The sequence below is a fragment of the Haemorhous mexicanus genome, chromosome 2 (genome assembly GCF_027477595.1).
Source record: "Haemorhous mexicanus isolate bHaeMex1 chromosome 2, bHaeMex1.pri, whole genome shotgun sequence".
NCBI classification, from domain to species: domain Eukaryota; kingdom Metazoa; phylum Chordata; class Aves; order Passeriformes; family Fringillidae; genus Haemorhous; species Haemorhous mexicanus.
This window is the reverse complement of record NC_082342.1, coordinates 26587100-26608018: the sequence shown is the minus strand read 5'-3', so window position 1 is coordinate 26608018 and position 20919 is coordinate 26587100. Positions and strand designations below refer to the sequence as shown.

The 20919-nt window shown below is 43.3% G+C and overlaps 2 protein-coding genes across 7 annotated transcripts in view; one reads left to right on the top strand and one right to left on the bottom strand.

Moving 5' to 3' along the window:
• Positions 1-9983, bottom strand: part of GRAMD1C (GRAM domain containing 1C) — a 51529-nt gene extending 41546 nt beyond the window's left edge. For 2 of the 6 annotated variants that reach the window (XM_059837999.1, XM_059838000.1), the window contains exons 1-2: positions 9834-9982; positions 8376-8504 (exon numbers count right to left, since the gene is read on the bottom strand). In XM_059837999.1, coding sequence (XP_059693982.1) covers positions 8376-8504; positions 9834-9902 — 198 coding nt within the window. In that variant the 5' untranslated portion in view covers positions 9903-9982. Of the gene's footprint in view, positions 1-738; positions 869-4865; positions 4996-8375; positions 8505-9741 lie in introns of those variants that run through there. The other 4 variants (XM_059838001.1, XM_059838004.1, XM_059838005.1 and 1 more) reach the window with 4 other exon arrangements.
• A 760-nt stretch (positions 9984-10743) lies between these two features.
• Positions 10744-20919, top strand: LOC132323124 (uncharacterized). Its single transcript, XM_059838007.1, has 4 exons — positions 10744-12971; positions 16633-17076; positions 18639-18780; positions 19808-20919. The coding sequence occupies exons 1-4, from the start codon at positions 12878-12880 to the stop codon at positions 19815-19817; spliced, it is 690 nt and encodes a 229-aa protein (XP_059693990.1). The 5' UTR covers positions 10744-12877; the 3' UTR covers positions 19818-20919.

Here is a 20919-nt window from a genome sequence, read left to right as displayed (position 1 = left end):
CAAGATTGTCACATATAGTGCAGAGCAAAGCATATGTTCTATTTCAGAATAAAACTGACTGAGGCATGAAGCTCATGAAAAGTCAGAAGACACACACCCCCTACACATCTTCCTCTAGCTTCCTGCAGCCTGTTCCAAACCATACAAATCCCTGGCCAAAGCCTCTACAGCTCCCCCCTCTCTCACCCACTTGCTCAGAGCTGGTGCTGGCCACCCTCCAGCAGTGCTTGCTAGCATTCTGCCAGCCTCTGTTTGCATGCCGGTTTGGAAAACAGGCTGGAACACCCCAGCCTTGCAGAACAGGCACACAAATACTGCAGCAACTGGGCAAAGAAAACTTATGCAGGAGTGACATTTAAGAATTGCCCAGCTCTGATCTAAAATCACCATCATCAACTGATTTTGGGAAGCAGACTGCAGTAGCATAAATCACTTCAAGTTCACAGAAGTCCCAAAAGGGAATAGCAGAGGAAAAGTACTATCACCAGAGAAACATCAGCTTGGAAAGAAGCACTTAATGCCTAGCACCTCTCCTCTCTGCATCGCTGAAGGCTACAATCCATGAACCAGTCTGAAGAGTACATCTGCACCTGGCAGCTCAGCATGGAGACAAATCTACTCTCACACAAAACTCAGCCACTGTCTCCTGTTTTAAGTCAGGCTGAGGTTCAGAGCAAGAGCTCAGGACATCAGGGCATCCTTCATGCACACCCAAATTCCCCAAAATGTATACATTACCAGCCACCCAGAGCTCAGCTCTTCATAAGAACTTTCAGGCAAGGGATCCAAGGTTCTGCATGCCCAACAGATCTCTGCCTGCTCTGAGAGGGGAACAGCAGCCATGCACCTATTCTGCTTTATTTACACTGGCTCTCCCTTTCCACCTGCCTTACCTGTCTGCTACATTTCCTCAACTAACTACATGGAGTCAGGAGCAAAGAAAGAGCCCTCTCCCAGCACAGCCCTACTGAGGGAACTGACAGAGGGAACAGAAAAGTGCATGTCCAGGCATTATAATCACTTGGATTTCAATCTGAAAGTCTAAAACGAGAAGATAATGGAACAAAAAGAGGCTGTATTTATAGTCATTTTGCAGCCCCAGCTGCTGGCTAGGATAAGTAGCTGTCTCTGTGCACCTAGATGGGTGGTGGCTTTGGAGGACCTGCAGTTCTGCTGGCAAGATCAGCTACATATGCAAATAGCAGGAACTGGTTTCACCAGAAAAACAAGGTAACTCTTCTGCTTTCCGAAAGCAAAGACAGGATATAACATGGGCAATCTTCCTGTTCTGAAAGAGCAGCAAAATACTGGGAAGTATATCCATATAGAAGAATATTCACTGGCAATTTATTTCCATCAGAAAGCCAGTGAGAGTATTCAAAGTGATCTCAGAAAGGCCTTACCAGAGCCTGGGTACCAGTGTGACTCAGTTCTCAAAAACAGCATTAGCATAGACTGTTTTAAGTGCATTTCCTGTTTATAAGATAACACTATCTGCAGCTGATTGAACACCTGAGTGTGGACATTTGCAACTAGCAATGAGTCTGATTATTTCAGTTTAAAATATAATTATTTATATGACTGCCACCAAGCACCTCTGAGTTTGGATGAAACACTTAGATTTTAAATATGAAAATTAAGTAAAAAGTTCAAGAACTTTGGACACTTCCATGGACAAACATCTTCCTCAGTTCTGAATTAGAAATTAAACTGCTTTTAAGAGCCAAGGTGTCCCAATCTCAGATTTATTCAGCATCCTCATCAACAGCTCCCTTGCTGGAAATAACATTTTTGAACCTGGTTGTAAAACTAGTCCTATAATGCCCCTGACCAGATACCATATTTCATGTTGCCTCCCCAGAACTAGCACAAGTCAAGTTCACAAGGTTATTAACTGCCAAACTCCTTCTCATTTTAGGGGAAAATTGTGGATCTGTATCTACTTTCTTGACTTCATAAATGCAGCATTCAAGCATTCTTTTTGTTCTATTTTAGTAATTTTGTCTACCCCATGAAAATTTAACAAAAAGGGTAAATCAAAATTTAACTACAAAGTCCTGTGATACACCAACTTCTAAAACAAACTTAATACAAATCAACCAAGTGTGTTTGGATGAACTCTGCACTACCTTAATACTTAATTGTACTTAAAGCGAGTTTGTCATCCTCCAGCACAAAGTTACCCTTTAGCCCAAGTTAATCTGTCTACTCCTAGGGCTAATTTTGAGTCTTGTAACTATGTTGTCCAGGTTTCAACAGCCATAAGTGTACTAAGTATTATGATGCTATAGCAATTAAAAGCCAAATCAAGATTATTTCCTTTTGGATAACAAAATACATTCCTTTCTGAACAGCAGTTTCATCTGACTCACATTTGTTTTTATGGCACATGTATGAAACAAGTAGCCAATGTTATTGGGTAAGAATATCTGTTTTTTCACCTGATCTTTCATGGCAGGCTGCCCAAGTAATGCAAAAAAATTGCCTGTCTTTAGACTTATTTGATCCATTTAACAGACACGGGGAAAATTCAGATGTTTTCAGGGTGATGAAAAATGCCTTATACAATAAAGAAACTACAAGACATAAGTTCTCAACTCATCTTCCTTACCTGCAACAGAGTCCCACCAAGATTATTTGATGCCAAAGTAGCCAAATTCAGAAGTAAATAAACAGCACCCTTCAGCTGAACATTTCCCTCCTTTTCCTGCAATAAAATCTGTCTCTCTGTAACTGCATCTCTGATGTATATTTAAGTTTAGGAACAGTGCCCAAACAAGGATCAGAAAACAAAATTGTGAAGGAAACAATCACCATGGTAGTAATTCCCCTTGGTCCATTTAGTTTTTAGCAACTCATACAAGGAGACAAATAATTTCAATCATAATTTCAATCAGGACTACAGTGAATACCTGAAGGAGCATTTTAAACCACAACACCACATAGATGCAGGAGTGACTGTGGCCAATTACATAAACTGCTTTGCTATAAATTACTCTGGTCATCTCATTAAGCCTGCCAGCAGCCCTGCTGCACTTGAAATTCTATGGAAAGTGGCACTCACCAAGCCATTGCCCCAAAACATCTCCTGGCTGCTGCTAATGACTTCATATACCACAAAGCAATCATATCTTGCACAGTTTTATCTACCTGTCTTCTTTTATCTCCTTATAAACACGTGGTTCACTAGCAGCAGACCTGAAAAAGACAGTGCTACACCACTACCTGTTTGCAGAAATACAAGCTGTAAACAAACAACTAAGGCCAAAAATAAAATTTAAAAAAATCTTTTTTCCATCTCCTGGAATTGACTTTTAAAGTTCTCATTCTGTATTAGGGACTTCCCTTTTATTAAAAGGATATCACTATTCCAACTCCATGAAGATTTCCTGAGCCATGTTGCCTTTCTAATGGTTTTTCTCCCAATGGCTAGAAAAAAAATAAGTATACCACAAAAATCTGAAGTATTTTCTTTCTGACCTTTTATACTTAATCTTCAGGTTCTAGGCTAATTTATATGCGTATAGTAACAATTAATGCTACCTACTGCTGCAGCTGGCAAAAGCTTATTTTGACAGGGCACCACTGAAAGTCTTTGCTTAGAACTGGTCGAAATTTTATGCCAACTAGCAGATCTACCTCAATGCTCAGTCTGGAGCTGCATCAACAGCACTAAAGACATTCCCAGCACAAAAAGAAGGGAGAAAACCCCTTTAGCCTAATCACCCATGTTCGAGAGTTGGTTAGAACTGCAGTCTGTCTTCCGACCAGGTTAAAACACTGCTGCTGTATAATTAGGGCTATCACGGGGTACCTGTGATAAAAAAAAGGTACCTGTTTCTGGAGATTCCAGGCAGGTAAACAAACAACATGCCAATCCTACAACTACAGCAAAAGCTATTTGTACTAAAGCTAGGGCATTTTAAAAAACCAAACCAAATAAATAAAAGACCAACTAACAAAACGACAAAATGCAGCATTAATGTGCTTAAAGGCTTTTAATCTCTTTGTAGACCTATAGCAATTAATTTAACCAATTCTCATTGTCCTTAGCAGACTGCTTCATACCAGCAAATAAAAAGGAGGCCAAAAATCCTCCTCCAATGTCAAGAGAATTGATGCATCTCCTCCACAACCCAAACATTTAGAGGCACAGATAAGAAGAAACAACATACCAAGTATACAACATAGGAGAGCTACTGTCACAAGGCCTTAAATATCAGTCCCCAAAACAATTACAACTTCAACCAGCCCAGTAAGCCCTTCCAAGAGTGGTGTGAGTCTTCAGAGAAAGGTGGAAGGAGGATTCAAACAACTACAGATACAAGAAATATTTCATTTAATCCTATCAGTCTTGGGGCCCAAAGTGCCTAAATTTGTATCTGTGCCTCAATAAGTTATCTTCCAAATTATGATATATATCTGCATCCCTCCTTGTGCAGGTTTGAGTTATATATGCTTATTGTATTCTTGCCACACATATTGTCACACACTCACAGACTAGTTCTTTCTTGTAGATCATCAAACCAGATCCATGCGTGTAAAAATTCAAAATAATTTCTCCATCTTGCGCAACCTCAGTTTCTTTCATAATATGAAAAGTAAAAGGCTTATTTTCACTGTATCAATTATTTGCTTCCATTTTCAAACTCCTTCACACTGACCAACACTTTAAACTGGCATTCAACTTATACTCCAATCAATTGCCTTTTTAAGCCTTTTTTATTATCTTCTTTTCAACACCTCCTTGACATCTCATATTTTCAAGTTCTTAAAGAAGCCTCCCAGACAGAAGCAATTTTCTGAGATGCTCATTTGATTTCCACTCATTCTACCTACCTTTTCATTCCAAGGGAAGGACTTACTTTTTTGGGTTTTTTTTCCATGGGCATTCTTCTTACTGTGGAGATACATGAACTTTCTTTGACTGTTCATTAATACAAACTGGAGTTCCCCCACACAACATCCTCACTTTTGATGCAAGGATCCTTTTCATTAGCTTGCTCATTCACCTTTGCCTTCTTCACTATTGTAGGAAAATACTTAAGGCTTTCACAGGTTTCTTCTGCCAAGGATATTAAACTGAACCATACTTCAGTATGAAGGGCATAAAAAAGGATAAAAAGGTGAATTCAGAATCCTGAGATAGGGCTTCCAGATATAACAATTTCCAATCATCTTTGACTTTCATCATATATTTACAGTTGCCAAAACTAGGACTATTTAATCAACTGGAGATAAAAGCTTTACAGTTTCCAGTGGAGCGAGAAAGCCCCAAGATTAAGTTTGTAAGCAATCTTTTTTTCTTCTTCCATTGAGTTTACTGAAGTCCAGCTTTGTCCACCTTCAGGTGGAGGAAAAAAAAAAAAAAACCGCAAAAAATATCCCATGACACACCGTCAAAAACAGCAGTCAGTAATACTATCAGTTTAAGAACTGCTTACAGTAACAGAGAAAACTAATTATTTCTCAAAATTATTAAGTAAAGATATCCAAAGTGTTTTTTTTTTTTTAAGAGATAAGGAAAATTCCACATAGTAGGATAATCTTCCCTCCCTGATAATTTTTTGGCTTCCCTTTCCTTCTCCCCACTCACCATAGCCAGGAGAGAGACTGTGTCCCAGAGGCTGCCAACCCTAGCCTGCTGCTAATTACATGTGCTCACAGCACCTATTGAGCATTCATGATACCTGGCCTGACTTCCAGAGGCATGGCACAACTGCCTACTCCCACTCAATCCATGAAAAATTGAAGTCAAACCAGTCAGGCTCTAACATCCACATGTGGTTTCTATCATCAGCAAAACAAGAGCACATCACCCTCAGAAGAAATGAGCCCTTGGAGCAAACCTAAGTTGCTGGAAACATGCAGCCTCTCCAAGCAAATAACCCTGGCAACAAAGCTGATCCCTGGATGCTACCAGAGGCTAACCCTGCTGTTGTAGCAATTCCTCCATTCTACTGACTCAGGAGTGGGAATGAGCGTAACAGGTCCCCACCTGCCACACGACACTAAGATCACCATTGTCAAGTGTTAGTGACACATACTTCACACACTGCAACAGGCTGCCTTCCATGCTGTCACCTACACATTTACTATGACTCAGAATTCAGGAAGATTTAATTTGGTTTAATAGTCAGCAGCTGATCATCAACCATGCAAGTTACTGAAACATTTTCTGTCAAGTGCAAGGAGAGATGCCAATGACATAACATTTTAAATAGAATTAATTAATTTTCACCTCAAATTTGTGACTTCCTGGTTCTTGCTGCTTTACAATTCAGTTGCCTTGAGGCTGAGAAAATAAACACCGTGGCTTCCTGCAACCAGACTGATACAGGCTTTTAAAACTAATCTGTGACAGATGGTAAGGCTACAACATTTCCAGCCACAGCATTATCTTACAAGAGGGAAGTATTTGAGCAATTACTTTGTTTTAACTGCAGGGTCATGTTTGCAGAACCAGATAAACACCAACATCAAACACATACTAAGGTCTTGGAGTATAAATCAGGCAGAAGATAATCATTTAATCATAGTGAAAAACACCTTACACAGCAGCTGCCACCACACTGAAGGATCCCACTCTCCTGAAGTTACGGGCACACATTACTACAGGAAGCAGAGTGGCACTGTGAGGACACATAATATCCTGCACTGTGCAGGCTCAAAGCTCTGTTCAAAGAAACTTCAAGCCTTTAGCATGTGTCTCAAACCTAAGAGTGCAAAGCCAATAGTACATCTACATTCTCCATACAGAATACTCTAATAACTTTATTTTAAATCGCCAGGCCTATCAAAGAAACACTGAGTTGGTAACTGCAGGTCCAACAACCCAACACCAAGACCTGAACAGGTTTATTCCTTGCACAAAATACCACCTGCATTAGTGGTTGCATACAAACCATCGAGCATTAGCTTACAGAATCTAATTTGCCACCTAACAAGAACATAGCTGGCAGTGGCAATGTCTGCACAGCACTTCCTATCGACTCAAGTACAGACACACAGCTGGACACAGGCAGGACAGCCCTGGATCAGCCTTGGCTCTGTAGGGATAGTGAAGAAAATACTAACACCCCAAGAACTCACTCTAGCAACACGAGTCTATGACCTGCTGGGATTTGATTAGTCCTGTCCCATTTCCATTGGCTCCAGATTACTACTGCATTTTTAAGAGTACACATGCATTTGGAGGGTATTTAACCTATGGCCTGAGATGCAAAAACAAATGCCCTGACCATTAGGACATCTGCTTGTGAAGAGGAATGATGAAAACATACAAGCTAGATTTATAAACAAGGAGTTGGAAAATCTGATCCCCTGCTTCTGCTCACAGCTCTGCCCTGGACTCCTTCTGGCCTTCACTAGTTACTCAATCTTTCACCTGCTAAGCACAATGAACACTGGGACGACCTCATCAGAAGGACACGGTGGACCAGATGATGTTCTATGAGCTGAAGCACACAGACGTACTGAGGACACCTGATACAGAACCTGAGTCAGATTGCCTTCCTCACAGCTCTGGTATTCAATGTCTCCACAAGATCAGCTATTACCCTGCCTGTGGCTCCATGCACACGTGTTCTCCTTCCCTATCAAACAATAACAATCCATGCACCAAATTAACAGCAAAACATACACTCCAAGTCTACACACATATACATTTACCTTCTCTCAAGGCTTTTTAAAAAAAAAATATTCACCTTCTCTCAAGGCAATTTTGCAAAAAATTTTTCAAAAGAAAAGCACTGAAATAAGCACTTATTATTTATTATACACTCTGCTTTCAGTCAGGCATTTCCCCGGAAAGGAAAAAAAATTCAATTACTTATTTTCTGCCTTTTTTAGTCACAAAGTCAATTTTTACAGGAAACACGGGAAGTTTATTTACTCTTGTGGAAAACAAATATGTTTACTTGACAAAAACAAAGACTAAGAACGCAATTCAGAACCACCAACCACCACCAGGAATCAAAATTCAGCCCTTATGCTTAAAAAGCATCAGAGCATCAAAAATGTATTTCTATAGGCATAAGAAACACTAGCATGCGTTGGCTGGCAAGGGTTCATGCCAGGACCTGGGAGACAGGGCTGGGCACAGAAGCCACAAGATCTGTCACTAACTTGATCTGAGACATCAGATAAACAACTTCACCCCCTCTCAGTCTCACCTTACACTTCAGTAAGCCAGTAATGATAAAATTACCTGCCTCACTACATGGGTGGAGAACACTTTAGTAATTCATGACTACAAAGCAACTTGAGAACTGTGGATATAAAGCTTGTACATATACACACATATGTAAATTAAAATAGACATGTATTATATTTATAAATTAAAACCAAGTTAGCAGAGAGCTCAATCACATTACCCAAAAGCTCCAGTCAGCACTCCAGCTATACTGAGCAGGACCCTGCATTTTCTCTGTGCATGAATTAAGAGTCTCCTCTGAATCAGCAAGTAGCTGGTTAATAAGACCATGATCCACTTCATGAACTTCCTGTGAACAAAGAAGTAAGGTATGTAATCCAGCAGTGGTGGAGAAAGGTGAAACAAGATGGTTAGTCCATTTAACAGCTGTATATTAAATGAAACCTGACATGGTAGTTTCACCAAGGTAAGTGGCATGGAAACACTTCCACTAACAGCTCTTTCATTGGTTTTATTTTGTTCCACCTAGACTACACTATATTTAATTATATTTAACATTTTTTATCAAAATATTTTATTTCTGGTGCAGCCCCCCCAACTTGCATGTTGAAGCTGCACAGATACTTGGAACTCAGATAATATTAACACAAGACATTGGTGCCTAACATGCAGCACGTCTCAGGAACCTGTGAGACCTTTCAGAACTTGAGAAAGGTCATACAGGTGTAGCATTTTTACCAGAGGACTGACATATATTATTATATTACTGACACATCAAGTGTTTATACTTACTGTTAGTTACACCATAAAATGCACATAAATACAAACACTTCAGAGAAAAATAATTTGACTCATATCATATTATTAAGATAATAAGCAGCACTGTTTTCTAATTCTATAGCACTCTCCATTGTTATCAGTATTCTTCGCTTTGGAAGTCAGTTTTACTTTATGAAGGGAAACTGAGCCACAGAATGTCACTTGTGCCATCCCAGCCAGCAAACGGTACAAAACCAGCCCAGGGCCCTAACCAGTAACCACGCCTGTACTACCGACGGATGAGGTAACGCTGGTTTTCAACTCCAAACAAACTCAGAACCGAGACGGTGTCGGGCCATCCCCGCCCAGCGCTGCCGGGGCCGCGGCCCGGGCTGGGGACAGGCTGCGGAGGGGACAGCGGGGCGAGGCAAAGGCACAAACACTCCGGGCTTACGTGGTGTGAGAGCAGAGCCGCCCCTGAAGGGCTTTTTCACGCGTATACACGCACTCGCTGCAACCTCCACCAGTTGCTGCCCGCCCGCTCCTCCCCACCAAAATGCCGGGGCTCAGCGGCTGCCCGGCAACCCCTCGGCCGCCTCCCCGCTGGCTCTCCCGAGAGCCCAGACCCTCCCTGCGGAGACCCCGCGGGACGTTCGCCACCCCCCTCATCGGGGCGCCCCGAGTGCCACCCTGCCCCCGGCCCCGCCTCGCCCCAAAACTTTGCGGAGGTGGGTGGGGACGGCGGAGCTTCCCAGCGCTGCCCGCGGGGCCGCGCTGCCGCCGCCCGTCCGGGGCCTCCCCGTGTGGCTGCCGCCCCCCGCACCTACCTAGGCGGCCCTCCGCTGGCCCGGTGGGGCGGCGGCCGGGGGCACGGAGCCCTCCGGAGGGGCGGGCGGGGAGCGCAGAGCGCGGCGCTTACCATGGAGCGGGGCGAGGGCCGCGCGGCACCCGCCAGCTGCCTGCGCGGGGCGCACGGCGGGGCCGCCATTTAAAGGGGCCGGCGCCGGCCGCGCCGCCGGCCCGCTGCGGGAGGAGGTTGCCAGGGGCGAGCGGCGCCGCTGCTCCCGAGGAGGGGGAGCCGTCATGGGGGGCGGAGAGCGCTACGGTGCCTCCGGTGCCCTCCTCCTCCGGCCGCGGCAGCCCCTCTGCGGCTTCCGCAAGGGTTAACTGGGAAGCCTCTGCGCCTGTGGAAAGTTTCAGGGCTATAGTAGGAAAAAACTCCCGGCTGCGGGGAAGGCGAGGGGCGGCGTTCGCTGCCTCTTGCCCGAGGGAGAGCCCCGCGCCCGCCGCCCTCCGTCCTCCGTGAGCGCAGCCGTTTAAACAGCGCCCGGGCAGCGAAACGGCCCCCAAATCCTGGGTTCGTGGGATTCGACGGAAAACACTGCCGAGAGGCCGCCCCGGGGGGACTCCTAGGGGGAGAGGGGGAAAGGCTGGCTGCGGGCCGAGCGGAGAATGAGGTGACATAAAGGAAGTCAGTGAGGGGGCTTTCATCCCAGGAAGCCCTGGGTCTCATTTTTGAAGCTGCTGAGCAGCGCCGAGTAGTTTCTGCCGCAAGCTCTGAGTACCTGGGGGGATTCCTCAAATCAAGGGACCCAACCAGAGCGACCATGGCTCTCAGGTTTGCACCCTCAGCTCACCTCACAGGAGAAAGAAGAGCCCTATGAGGTGCAAAGAAATCACATTGCTAGGTAGTTGGCTGGTAGATGATGGATGGATGGATGGATGGATGGATGGATGGATGGATGGATGGATGGATGGATGGATGGATGGATAAAGCATGGATGGGTAAAGCAGCCTGTTGTATCAATTCTATTTCCTTCTGTTGTCCTCTTTCTCTCTACCTCTTCCCTGGGAAATGTGTGGAGGCTCCCTTTGGACATCTCAGGGTGCTGTGATACCTGCTTGCTGCTACATTAGAAAAAGTGCCTAAAGTCCCTGTGGGTGACACCCAAACCCAGCTGTTGGCCCAGACAGGCCAGTGTAAATGCAAGCAACTGCAAGTGTCCAAAATTTACAAGAAAGCATAGAAAAGAATATGTTGTTTGTTTCATTTTTGTACCTTGCTTTCTTGATTTGCACCTCAAACTTGAATTTGGGGGGCTTTTTTCAACAACACTCAGGGTACCGGTTTATTTTTCTTTTTGTCCAAAAACTGAATCGTACTGGGTTATTCAAGTGGGAGAAACTTCATGTTCAGCTACTGGCTGCCAGCAGCACTAACCAACCTCCTTTGTATTCCCTCAGTTAAAAGCTGGCTGACCTGGCACTTTGGCTCAGGCATGACCTACTTAATGGAGGATTCACAGAAGAATTGCTAGTTCCAGATGACATGAACATAAATAGCATTTGCAGGAGTAATGGTGGTATGTCCATGACAACACACTTGAAGGGTTTTTTTGAAGCACACCAAGTACTTTGGTTTAAATCAGGCAGTGTTTGGATTGCCTGTTGTTCAGATCCGTCCTTGCACGCTGACTCCTCTGACACGTAGTCACAATCGGCACTCTAAACCAGTCACTCAGTCCAAAATCCTCTTGATCTGCCAGGTGCCTTTGACTCTACTGGTTATTCCCTCATCAAACTCTTCATTGTTTTTGACTCCTCTGGCTTTCCTTTCACAGATATTTTTGCTTTACTCACTAACACTTTGCCAGTACTTCCTTCAGAAGACCCTCACAAACTTCCATCTTCCTTTTGAAGTGCTCTGTTGCTCTGCACTTGGTCCCAGTTCCCTTCCTAATATGATTCCTGCCTGGTAATCACAGGCCTTCCCATTCTCCCAAGCCATTTCAGAGACGTATTTGTTTCCTAGATTGTTTTAACCATACTCCCTCTAGCCCATCCTGCTTTCGCTGTTTCTGCTGCTTTGGGATCTGCGCACCAAAGCTAAAGTGACAAGTGGTGACTTCAGGAATAGTCTGTTCTTCTTGACATTGTTTAGTCAGCCAAGTTTTGTGAATCAGATATGGGTTCTTTGTGCTTTCAAATGCAAAGAAAAGCAGAAATATTCATGCCTCTCTCAGCTGCATTGTGCTTTAAGAGTTATGGAATTGAGTCTTTACTGGATACTCAAGCACAATTCATTACCTGGAGAGTATTGACGATATGAAAGATCACTAGATAAAGTGTGCCATAATCCCTAATCCTGCAGCTGGGGGAAGAGGTGTCAGCCAAATAGTGACAGAAGCCCATGCTTGGTACGGTATAGCACAGCTGGCAGGGCTGGGTGGTACAGATGAGGTTTGGAGCTGCTGTAGCTCCTCTCACATGGTCCTGCTCTGTGTGGGCCTTCTATAAATAGAGACTAATTCAGAGTATACCTGCTGGTTTTGCAGACAGGCCACCCTCTCCAGCAGTTTCCCCCTCCATCCAAGTGGCATAGACAAGCTCTGCTTAAATATAAGTAGAGTTTAAGTAGTCAGCTTTTGATGAAAAAGGATTTGTTCTGCACTAAAAAACACTTTGGGGAATACACTTAACCTGTAAACACCATGTGCATATAGCCACAAAGATAGTGAGTTCCTGAAGTTTCCATTTGTGGTGCATTAGGGTGATAGTGTGGTGCATTAGAGTCTGGCTGTTCAGAAAATTAAGCCAGTGCTCTTTGTGTTCTCACCATTACTAGGGAGGGGTTCAGCAGAAAAGAGGTCTCCTTTGGAATATCTGTATAGTCTCTACCCAGCCCAAAGTTGTGGTTTATACAGGCCAAAAGCAAAAAACAATGAATTATCTTCCCTCTCCTCTCAGAGCATTTTCAACATGTTCTCAGAGAGAGATCAGAACAGCCGCTGGGGAAATAACTGTTGTTGTCACTTGCAATGTGGCTCTTGTCCAGGGAGCAGGCAGAGCACTGTGAGCTCAAAGCTGTGGTAACTTTAGTAAGTGTGACATGCACTAGGCAGAATGTGAGATCCTTTTGCTATAATACACACATATTTTTTACCCGTACTACCAGAGGGAGAGATGGTAAGGCCATGTACTTCAGCAACCATGAGCCAGCACATTGGGAAACTCTATAGATCTGCAGTCTCTTCATTCATCTTCTTCTTGGTGGTGGGTGAGTACTAAACCACCTTCCTTAATTAGAAGAAATACATGTTCTTGGAAGCTTGGCTTGAGAAGTTCTCTTTATTTTCAAAGTGCAACTTTTAACTGAGAGCTTCCTCAGGATGCAGGGAAATTGTATCAGTGTTGTGCATTGCATTAAAGCATACTTTTCTCTTTTGATACATTCGTGTTTATCTAATATAAATGTTCAGGAAGAGTGTATTTGCCTGTCTTTTCCCAGATGTGTCTCATCATTCCTAGAAACTTCATTTCTATTTTGTTTCTCTGATATATTAGCCACCAGTTATTGTCACAAGGTAGCTATTCATATCCGTTTGTGAGAGCCAACCTCAGCTCAGGGCAAAAGTAATATAAATTAAAAGCAGCAATGTGCAGTCATTGATCACTTAATCATAGATGTCTGAGAGCCAGATACAGTTTGTAAAGCACCTTCATGGCACCAGCATGGTATGAGTGTGAAGCTGAGATCTAAAGCAAACAAAATCTGAAAGACAGTAATTTCATCAACAGAGGATTTTTTTCGTGGGTTGGAAATTGAGCCCTACTTGCCCTCAACTCCTCCTCCAACTACTGAGTGTGAATGTCGGAGAGGAGGCTAAACTGGAAAAGTAGAATTCTGCACTGACCTCCACACACCATTGTGGTTCCCCCATGCTGTTGGCAGTTGGCAGAAGAAGCTAGCAGGCTGCTCGGATTTACTGCAGGCACCAAAGACTTAAGTGAGGCTCCAGGACAGGAAGAGAGTGCAGCTGTATTTTATTCTTTCCTTTTGTCACCCCAGCTCCTCTAGCCTGAATTGCGTATTTCTCACTTACAGGTATGATATGGCTCTATACGGGGAAGTATCAACCTGCAGGTTACATGAAGGGGAGGCTGAGGGCTTTAGTAGGTGCCCTATTAGTGCTGCCAAATGCAGAGCACATTGCCCCGTTGCAGGGAGTCCCTGAGAGCTTTCTCCCCTTGTGACTGAAAACTGGATGTGAACTAAGGACTTCATGACAATGACCTATTAGATCATCTAATCGTTTGTCCAGGTCTAGACAAGATCATCCATGCTGTATTTCTCTGTACCCTGTCTAGCTCAAGTGCTTTCACCACAAAGCCTTGCATTCCTCTCCATGGGCTTGAGCCCCACAACCCGCATGACAAGGGAGCTACACACCACTCTTCTAATGAAGCAATTGACTTTAAAATAGCTTTGAAGCAGAGTCAGCAAAGCATTTGGCATGGTATACTCCCAGATGCCAAAACGATAAGGGCATTGTGTAATTGAATACCAGTGAACTAATATGTTCCAGTTTTGCAGCCTTAAAAAAGAAAAAGAAAGAAAAGAAAGGGGGAAAAAATAGATGCAGCACTGTGACCTTCTCAGTGAAACCCAAAGAGAGCTGGGACAAAACAAGACAGCCTACTCCTCTCCTGTTTTGATTTTCCTAATTAAGTTACATGATTTGTATTGAATGAAAAATGTGGAAATAAACCAGATGATAATTATTATATCATGACTATTGTTTCATGGTAGGAGAGGCTTATAAAACTCACGATGAATAGAGGCAACATCAAAGCACATTGTTCCTACTCAGCTACATTCGCTATGCCACTAAGTGTCTATGTAAAAAGTACACCTTTTGCATCATTAAAAGAAATAAAAATTACAGTTGTGTTACAGGGGCGCATATGGCAAGACTGGAATATTTGTAGCAGAGAAGAAATTTTGTGGCCTTTCTTTGAAAACAAGGTAGCAGTAGCACACACTAGCTAAAGCAGCAGTTATCCAGTGGAGAAAATTATTAATAAACTGAGATTTTAAAAGAGTATTCATTATGAAACTGCTGAAATTCACTCTAATAAATAAGCAAATAGATCGCTTCAGAATGTTTTATGCACAAAAACTGTAACATGTCAAGCTTTGTCAGTTATTTCAATTATATTTTATATTTCCTCAATGTATCTTGACAAGATACTTCAACTTTTATGACTGCTGCCTCAATACACATATCTAACTGGACAGGGAAGATCTGGACCTGAGATTTCCCCAAGAAGTTCCAGTGGGCTCATTGGTAAGATTAAGTATGAACAGAAGGATAATATCTCGCCTGGTACCTTTAATAACGACTAATTTTAGGGGACCAGATTAAAAATTCTCAGGCATCCAATCCCTATGGGTTGGTGCTCCAGTTCTAAGGCAAAAATTTCCACTTTGAGGTAAACACACCAAGTGCCAAACAGCTCATAAGGTGTTTCACACGCTCTGTTGTTGCCTAGTTTCATAGTTTTCATATAGTTCCTGTATTTTTGCATCCATGAATTCTTTCTTGTTTCATAGTTAAACTCTAAGCTCTATACCCCAGCCTCTTGTAATGTTCCCAGAACAACAGGGCCGTGCTGACTGACAGAAATCTTCCACTCTGATATGAGTCATAAATAATAGTAACTGTGAATACAACTGTGATTTCTGTGTACAAGCATGCCTGGAGGAGCTGTTCGAGTAACTCTCAAACTGATCATAAAGGGATTTGGTTTTCCATTGCCTCGAGACATTTGTCCCTGAGCAGAGAGTGTCTATTGTGATGCTTTACTAGACCCACACAACAGCGTTTCACACTCCGTGGATGGCAATGAAAGACTCAAGACAATAGAAAATCAGGACCTTCACTCTGGAAGTGTCTGCAGTCCTTGAGAGGACACCAGCTCGCTCAAAGGGAGACTATTTCACTTGAAGAAAATAAAATAGAAGAGCCTTTTCCAAAAATTGGTCTGAACTCTTTCTTGGCAAAAGCTTATTTTTGGGTTTGCTTTTCCCTCTTTTTGAGACAGCAACTATTCCTCTCACTTTCTGTGCCCAAGCGTGTTTCCAGAAATGAGATCCACTCTCACTACTCTTAGCTCAAGGACATGATACTATGATTAGCACCTGAGTATGAGAAGGCAGGTTGAAATGTCTGCTACAGACATGTTCATGTTTTTCTAACAAAAATTAGCTGGAGACAGTCCCTTCACAGAGAATAGCTGTCACCCTCAGCTTCAGTATGAGCATAAGGCTGATTTTCTGTCCCCCAGACTGCTGATGGGATCTGCTAGGAGTTCAGTCTCTGGTAATGGAGATTCTTCCCACAATTTCAAGATTTCTTGTCCTGTAACTGAAAGTGCATGACAAAAATTCTAAGCACATTAGGTTTTGGGATGCAGGCAGTTGCATTAGATGCACACTTATTCACTGTACTTTCCAAAATAGAACTGCCAGTGTATAACTGAGCATGCATTTTTTGCTTTGCCTCAAAAGCAGTTGAGGCAGGAACATCAGGCCCTGAGACTTTTCAGGGTGGGAAGAAAGAGGTTAGTGTTGCAGATGAAAATGGGGCTGAGTGGACTCTAAATTTCACCCAAAGCCATTAGACAATGGCATTTATCTTCCTTTCTCTAGTGTGGCAGTAGAAAGGAGCTGATATTCAGGAAAAGACCTGTCTGTACACAAGAAGGAAGCAGGAATCGAAGCAGGAACTAGGAAGAAAATCCCTATCATCATAACAATGACTGCCCTCATGTGCTAATTCCAGGAGCCATTCTTTGTGTTGGTTGGAGGTCAGGAGCAGGGACATTTATAATCCTATCACCCTCAGCTGTCCTCTTCTCTCTCTTTCCTGGTACAGATATAGGAGTTACTGGTGGAGGTACAGACAAGGAGAATGCAGCAGCTGTGATTCATGTAACAGCACAGCCTTTGTTGTTGACACCTGAGCCTTGGGACCTTTTGGTGACTCAAACACCAGCCAAGGAGAAAGCCAAAGAGGGTGAAACTGTGGTCTTGAACTGTCATCTTAACAGTCCACAGCATCCCTCCTTGACCGACCTGATGGTGAAATGGTACAAAGAAGATGAAAAGGGGCAGATGGACCTGCTAGAAAAGAATGTGACCATCCTGCCAAATAACTCCAGGATCTTCATGAGTGGAGACTTGTCCCAAGGGGATGTTTCCCTGATTATCCTCAATGTGACAACTAGTGACCATGGTATTTATTTCTGTGAGGTCACACTTCCAGACGGGAAGGTGGTGACAGGAGATGGCACAAAGCTCAGGATCAGGAAGGCTCTGGGTAATACTTGGAGTTATTTACTTTTTTCTTCCTTGTTTTTCCTCCAAAGCTGGTCTGCACACTGGTAGAAAGAAAGAAGTTGGCCTGTTTGGCATCTGCAAAGGGCCTGGTGTCATGGAGTGTAATTGCTCTATAGCATTTCTCATTATTTTTGTAAGGCCAGCTAAAATTCATTAGCTTGTCTCTATAAACAGTCACAAGTATTATTATAAGGAGGAGCATTTACACCACAAAGAGAAGGAATAATGTTATCCATAAAAATAAAGTCACTGCAAAGAATGAAGCAGACAAGTTTCCCTTGTACTCACAGCTCTGGCAGAACCCCCATGAGTGACAGGTGACAAGGTGCCATCTCAAGGAACAGCTCCAGACCTCTTTTTTTTTGGACATTATTTCTCTCCAACCCACTAACTTGCATAGTCACTCCTTAACTCTGAACGACAGAAGTAATCCCACAGTAATCACAAGGATCATAGGTAATATGATCGTTATATAATTTCTGATTAACTTCATTCACAATAAAGTAGCATTAGAAGTGCCATGATATGTTTTCTTAGCCCAACAGATACACACTAGGCATGTAAAGTAAAGAGGTAACTTGTTATGTCTGTAGCAGCTGGAAATGTCAAACTTTCAATTGTGTAGGCGAAACAGATTCCAGTCCCAAAAAGTCAACACATTAGAAGGGTTATTATCTTATTATCTAATTTTAAAAAAAAAGCTTCATTCTGTGTCAAGAGTAAATTATGCAAGGGCCATTTTCCTCTTTTTCATCACCAAAGCTTCTATCTCACCAAGATTCACTAAGCCTTTGGCCTCTTGAGCCTGATTTACTAATTTTTATAACACTACTCAGTTTCAGCTGTAACACTTAAGCAAGCAAACTGTGCCCCTCTGCAAGGGCTTTGGTCATGTGTCTAATGAGGTCTCCTGTTGGCTTGATCTCATAGTCTCGGTAGCACAGGTTACTCTTGAAATGTCTGCACTCTGGCCAGCATAATTGCCTTTCTGTGTTCCTGAGATGATGAAATGTATAATTTCAGCACTATGCCATCTCTGTCATGCAACAGTCCCAAGAGCAACCAGTCAAAGAAAGGACTCCAGTGGAGCTCTCTCTCTACTCCCTGGTGCTGTCTCCCTTGGAAGTAGATAGGCAGACGATTGGTTTTCCTGAAGTTGTCAGAATAATTTTTTCCTTTCAAAAATAAAGTATACAGGCCTGAGTCCCATTAACTCAAGCAGCAGCTTCTTTTAGCATCCCATAGTGTCTAGCCATTGAGGGAGATTTCTGGGGTGATGGGGCTGCCCTGTCTCTCAAGCACCAGATAGCATAGCAGCTTAGGAATGCTGCTTAGGAGTTCCTACATAGGACTGAAAAAAATCAGTAGCTCTGTGGTGCAAGTCACTCTTCCGTGTAGAAGGGATTTCATGTCAGACAAGACATCAGCATCATCATCGTAAGCAGCTTCCTCTGCAGCCACTGCAGAAAAGATGCTGGCTGCATTGCATATACTTGTCTGGAAAACATTTTACATCTCTCTCTGCCTTCCCTTCTTCCTCAGGCTTGTTTGGTATAGAAGAATCCATTGGAACAATCATTGGTGTTGTGGCAGCTGGTATTGGAGGTATAGTGGTTCTGATCGTTGTTTTAACCCCACAGCTGAAGAAGTGCATCCTCTGCATGAGACAGGAGTCTCACCAAAGGTACCTGTGTTTTAACTGAAAGACAAATTAGACATTTATTTTCCTCTGGTTAGACGTAGGATCTGGTTCAGAAAATAAGCAGTGTGAAGGAAACTCTAACAGAGGTGGTTCTATGTTCCATCACTTTTTCAAATAGTTTTTTGTTTAAGTTGGGTAGAACTATACCAATGGGCCTAATGAGTTACCTATAAAGAGAATAATAGGATCTTCTTTAATTGCCACTTTGGACTAAGAGTTTTTCAATGAGATGTTACAGCTTCTTTTAACAAAGACCAAGGACTTATTCAGTTCTTTTATGTTTATACTGAAGGATGGTTCTTACTCCTGCCAATTTTGTTCTTACATCTGTATCCTTGCAATGCTTGTGTACAGAAAGCCTATGATGGCCTAGGTGTGTGATGTGTGGTTTCTAAAGCCCTACTTATAGACCCGTCTTCTGTTAGATCAGCTGATAATGTTGGGCAAACAACACGTGAGCCAAAGAAATGCCCCAATAAGAGGCTGATGTACCCAAAAGCTCTCCTGCTTTTTTCTGTTCTGTCAACTGGTCTAATTTGAGGAGAGTGTCACTGCATTTTGAAACAAGTTTTGAGCAATCCAAGATATGGTATGAGTTTCAGAGCGAGCTCAGCTGACTTTTTGCATTCATTGAGACCTGTGATTTGCACCTCTTCTTCTGGCGCTCAAAAGTCTTGCTCAGCCTGATGAAAAAATCCCCTCCCTGAAGGGCTGAAGGAAGGGCTGCTCCTGCAGTTCACTGGAGCGCTGCCGCCACCTGATGGACAGCGTAGTGGGGACAGGGACACGCCGGGAGCTCTGCCACTCTCTCCAGGCAGGATCTTCCAGCTCTCGCTGGGAAGGGCACTCCCTGCCATAGGTCGATGCTGCTCACACAGCATCATCCCTCTGCGAATGCTGTACATTAAGAGTTCACAACTTCTTCTTTTGCCAGAAAGCCCCGGATGAGTTTATTGTGTTGTCCTGATTCTGTTGCTCACTTATTCTCTCTCCTTTCCATCTTGCTCAGCATAGCTTGAGGTACAGCATTACAGGAATCGCTGGGACATGCAAAACCTGCAGGTGGAACAACTTCTGATGCCACATAAGCCAAAAAATGGAGTTCTAGACGGAATAAAAGCCTTTGCCTCTACATGTTGACTTTGGCATTTTTCTTTTTGTTAGCAAGCTTCTTTTTCCTGCAGCTTTGTCAGCCACAGTGGCATATTTACCATCCTCCTGCAGTGAGAAGCAAAGCAGCTTTTTGTGAAGAAATTCGTATTATCACCTGCAAAAACTCCACTTAGTTTGGCCATGTATCTCTGAATTTAGACTCTGATGAGGCACCCTGGGTCTCTATGTGCCATTAGTTCATATGTTAAAGGTGCAGTTCAAAGTTTGTCAGCTGAGTTTCAGCAGACAGAAGGAGTCCAGACTACCCAGGTGCTCCAGGTGCCCATGTAGTGCTAGCACCTACCCGAGGAAACCAAAAGCATTGCTTCTGGGAATGCAGAAGTGGCTCCCACCTGTCTGTGCCTCCTACCAAAGAAGCTCTTGTCCTGGTGGCTTGTCCAGCCTAAACGCTTGTGACAAAGATGCAAAGAGGGCCCACTGGTACATAGCGACTCTGGGGTGAAAGAATGGGATTTTGCTTTCTCCTGCCAGAAGGAAATGTAGCATTTGAATATAAGCCTCTAATACTCAAAAAAAAAAAAAAAAAGGAGAGATGAAGAATTTGCTTGACATGACTGATATTCTCCACAGCTGTTTCCTGATGTGACAATAATTGATTCCTAGGCAGTCAGTGACTGTGGGACATGCCACATAAGAGACTGTGGTAATCAGATATCCTCTGAACAGAAAGAGACAATTCTCTCCCAGGATTTTCCTGAGAAGCTGAGAGAAAGCTCAGAGGAAACAATTCTTGTCTTCACTTGCTGAACCTGTTGTTGTGCACATGTGGAATGTGTTATGGAGTTTGTTTACCAAAGAGTGATTTCCTCATTGGACTCTGGTGATGGTGTTTTGATTCATTGACCAATTGGATCCACGCGTGTATCGGACTGTCTGGCAAGGGTGATGGCTTTTTCTTACAGTATAGTATAGTGTAGCTCAATAAAGCATTTGTTCAGCCTTCTGCAA

Excerpts from the sequence above, each read along its gene's own strand:
- LOC132323124 (XM_059838007.1), top strand. The coding sequence starts at position 12,878 with ATGGTAAGGCCATGTACTTCAGCAACCATGAGCCAGCACATTGGGAAA. Across the intron at positions 12,972-16,632 it reads CATCTTCTTCTTGGTGGTGG|ATATAGGAGTTACTGGTGGA; the intron begins GTGAGTACTAAA and ends TTCCTGGTACAG. Across the intron at positions 17,077-18,638 it reads CAGGATCAGGAAGGCTCTGG|GCTTGTTTGGTATAGAAGAA; the intron begins GTAATACTTGGA and ends CTTCTTCCTCAG.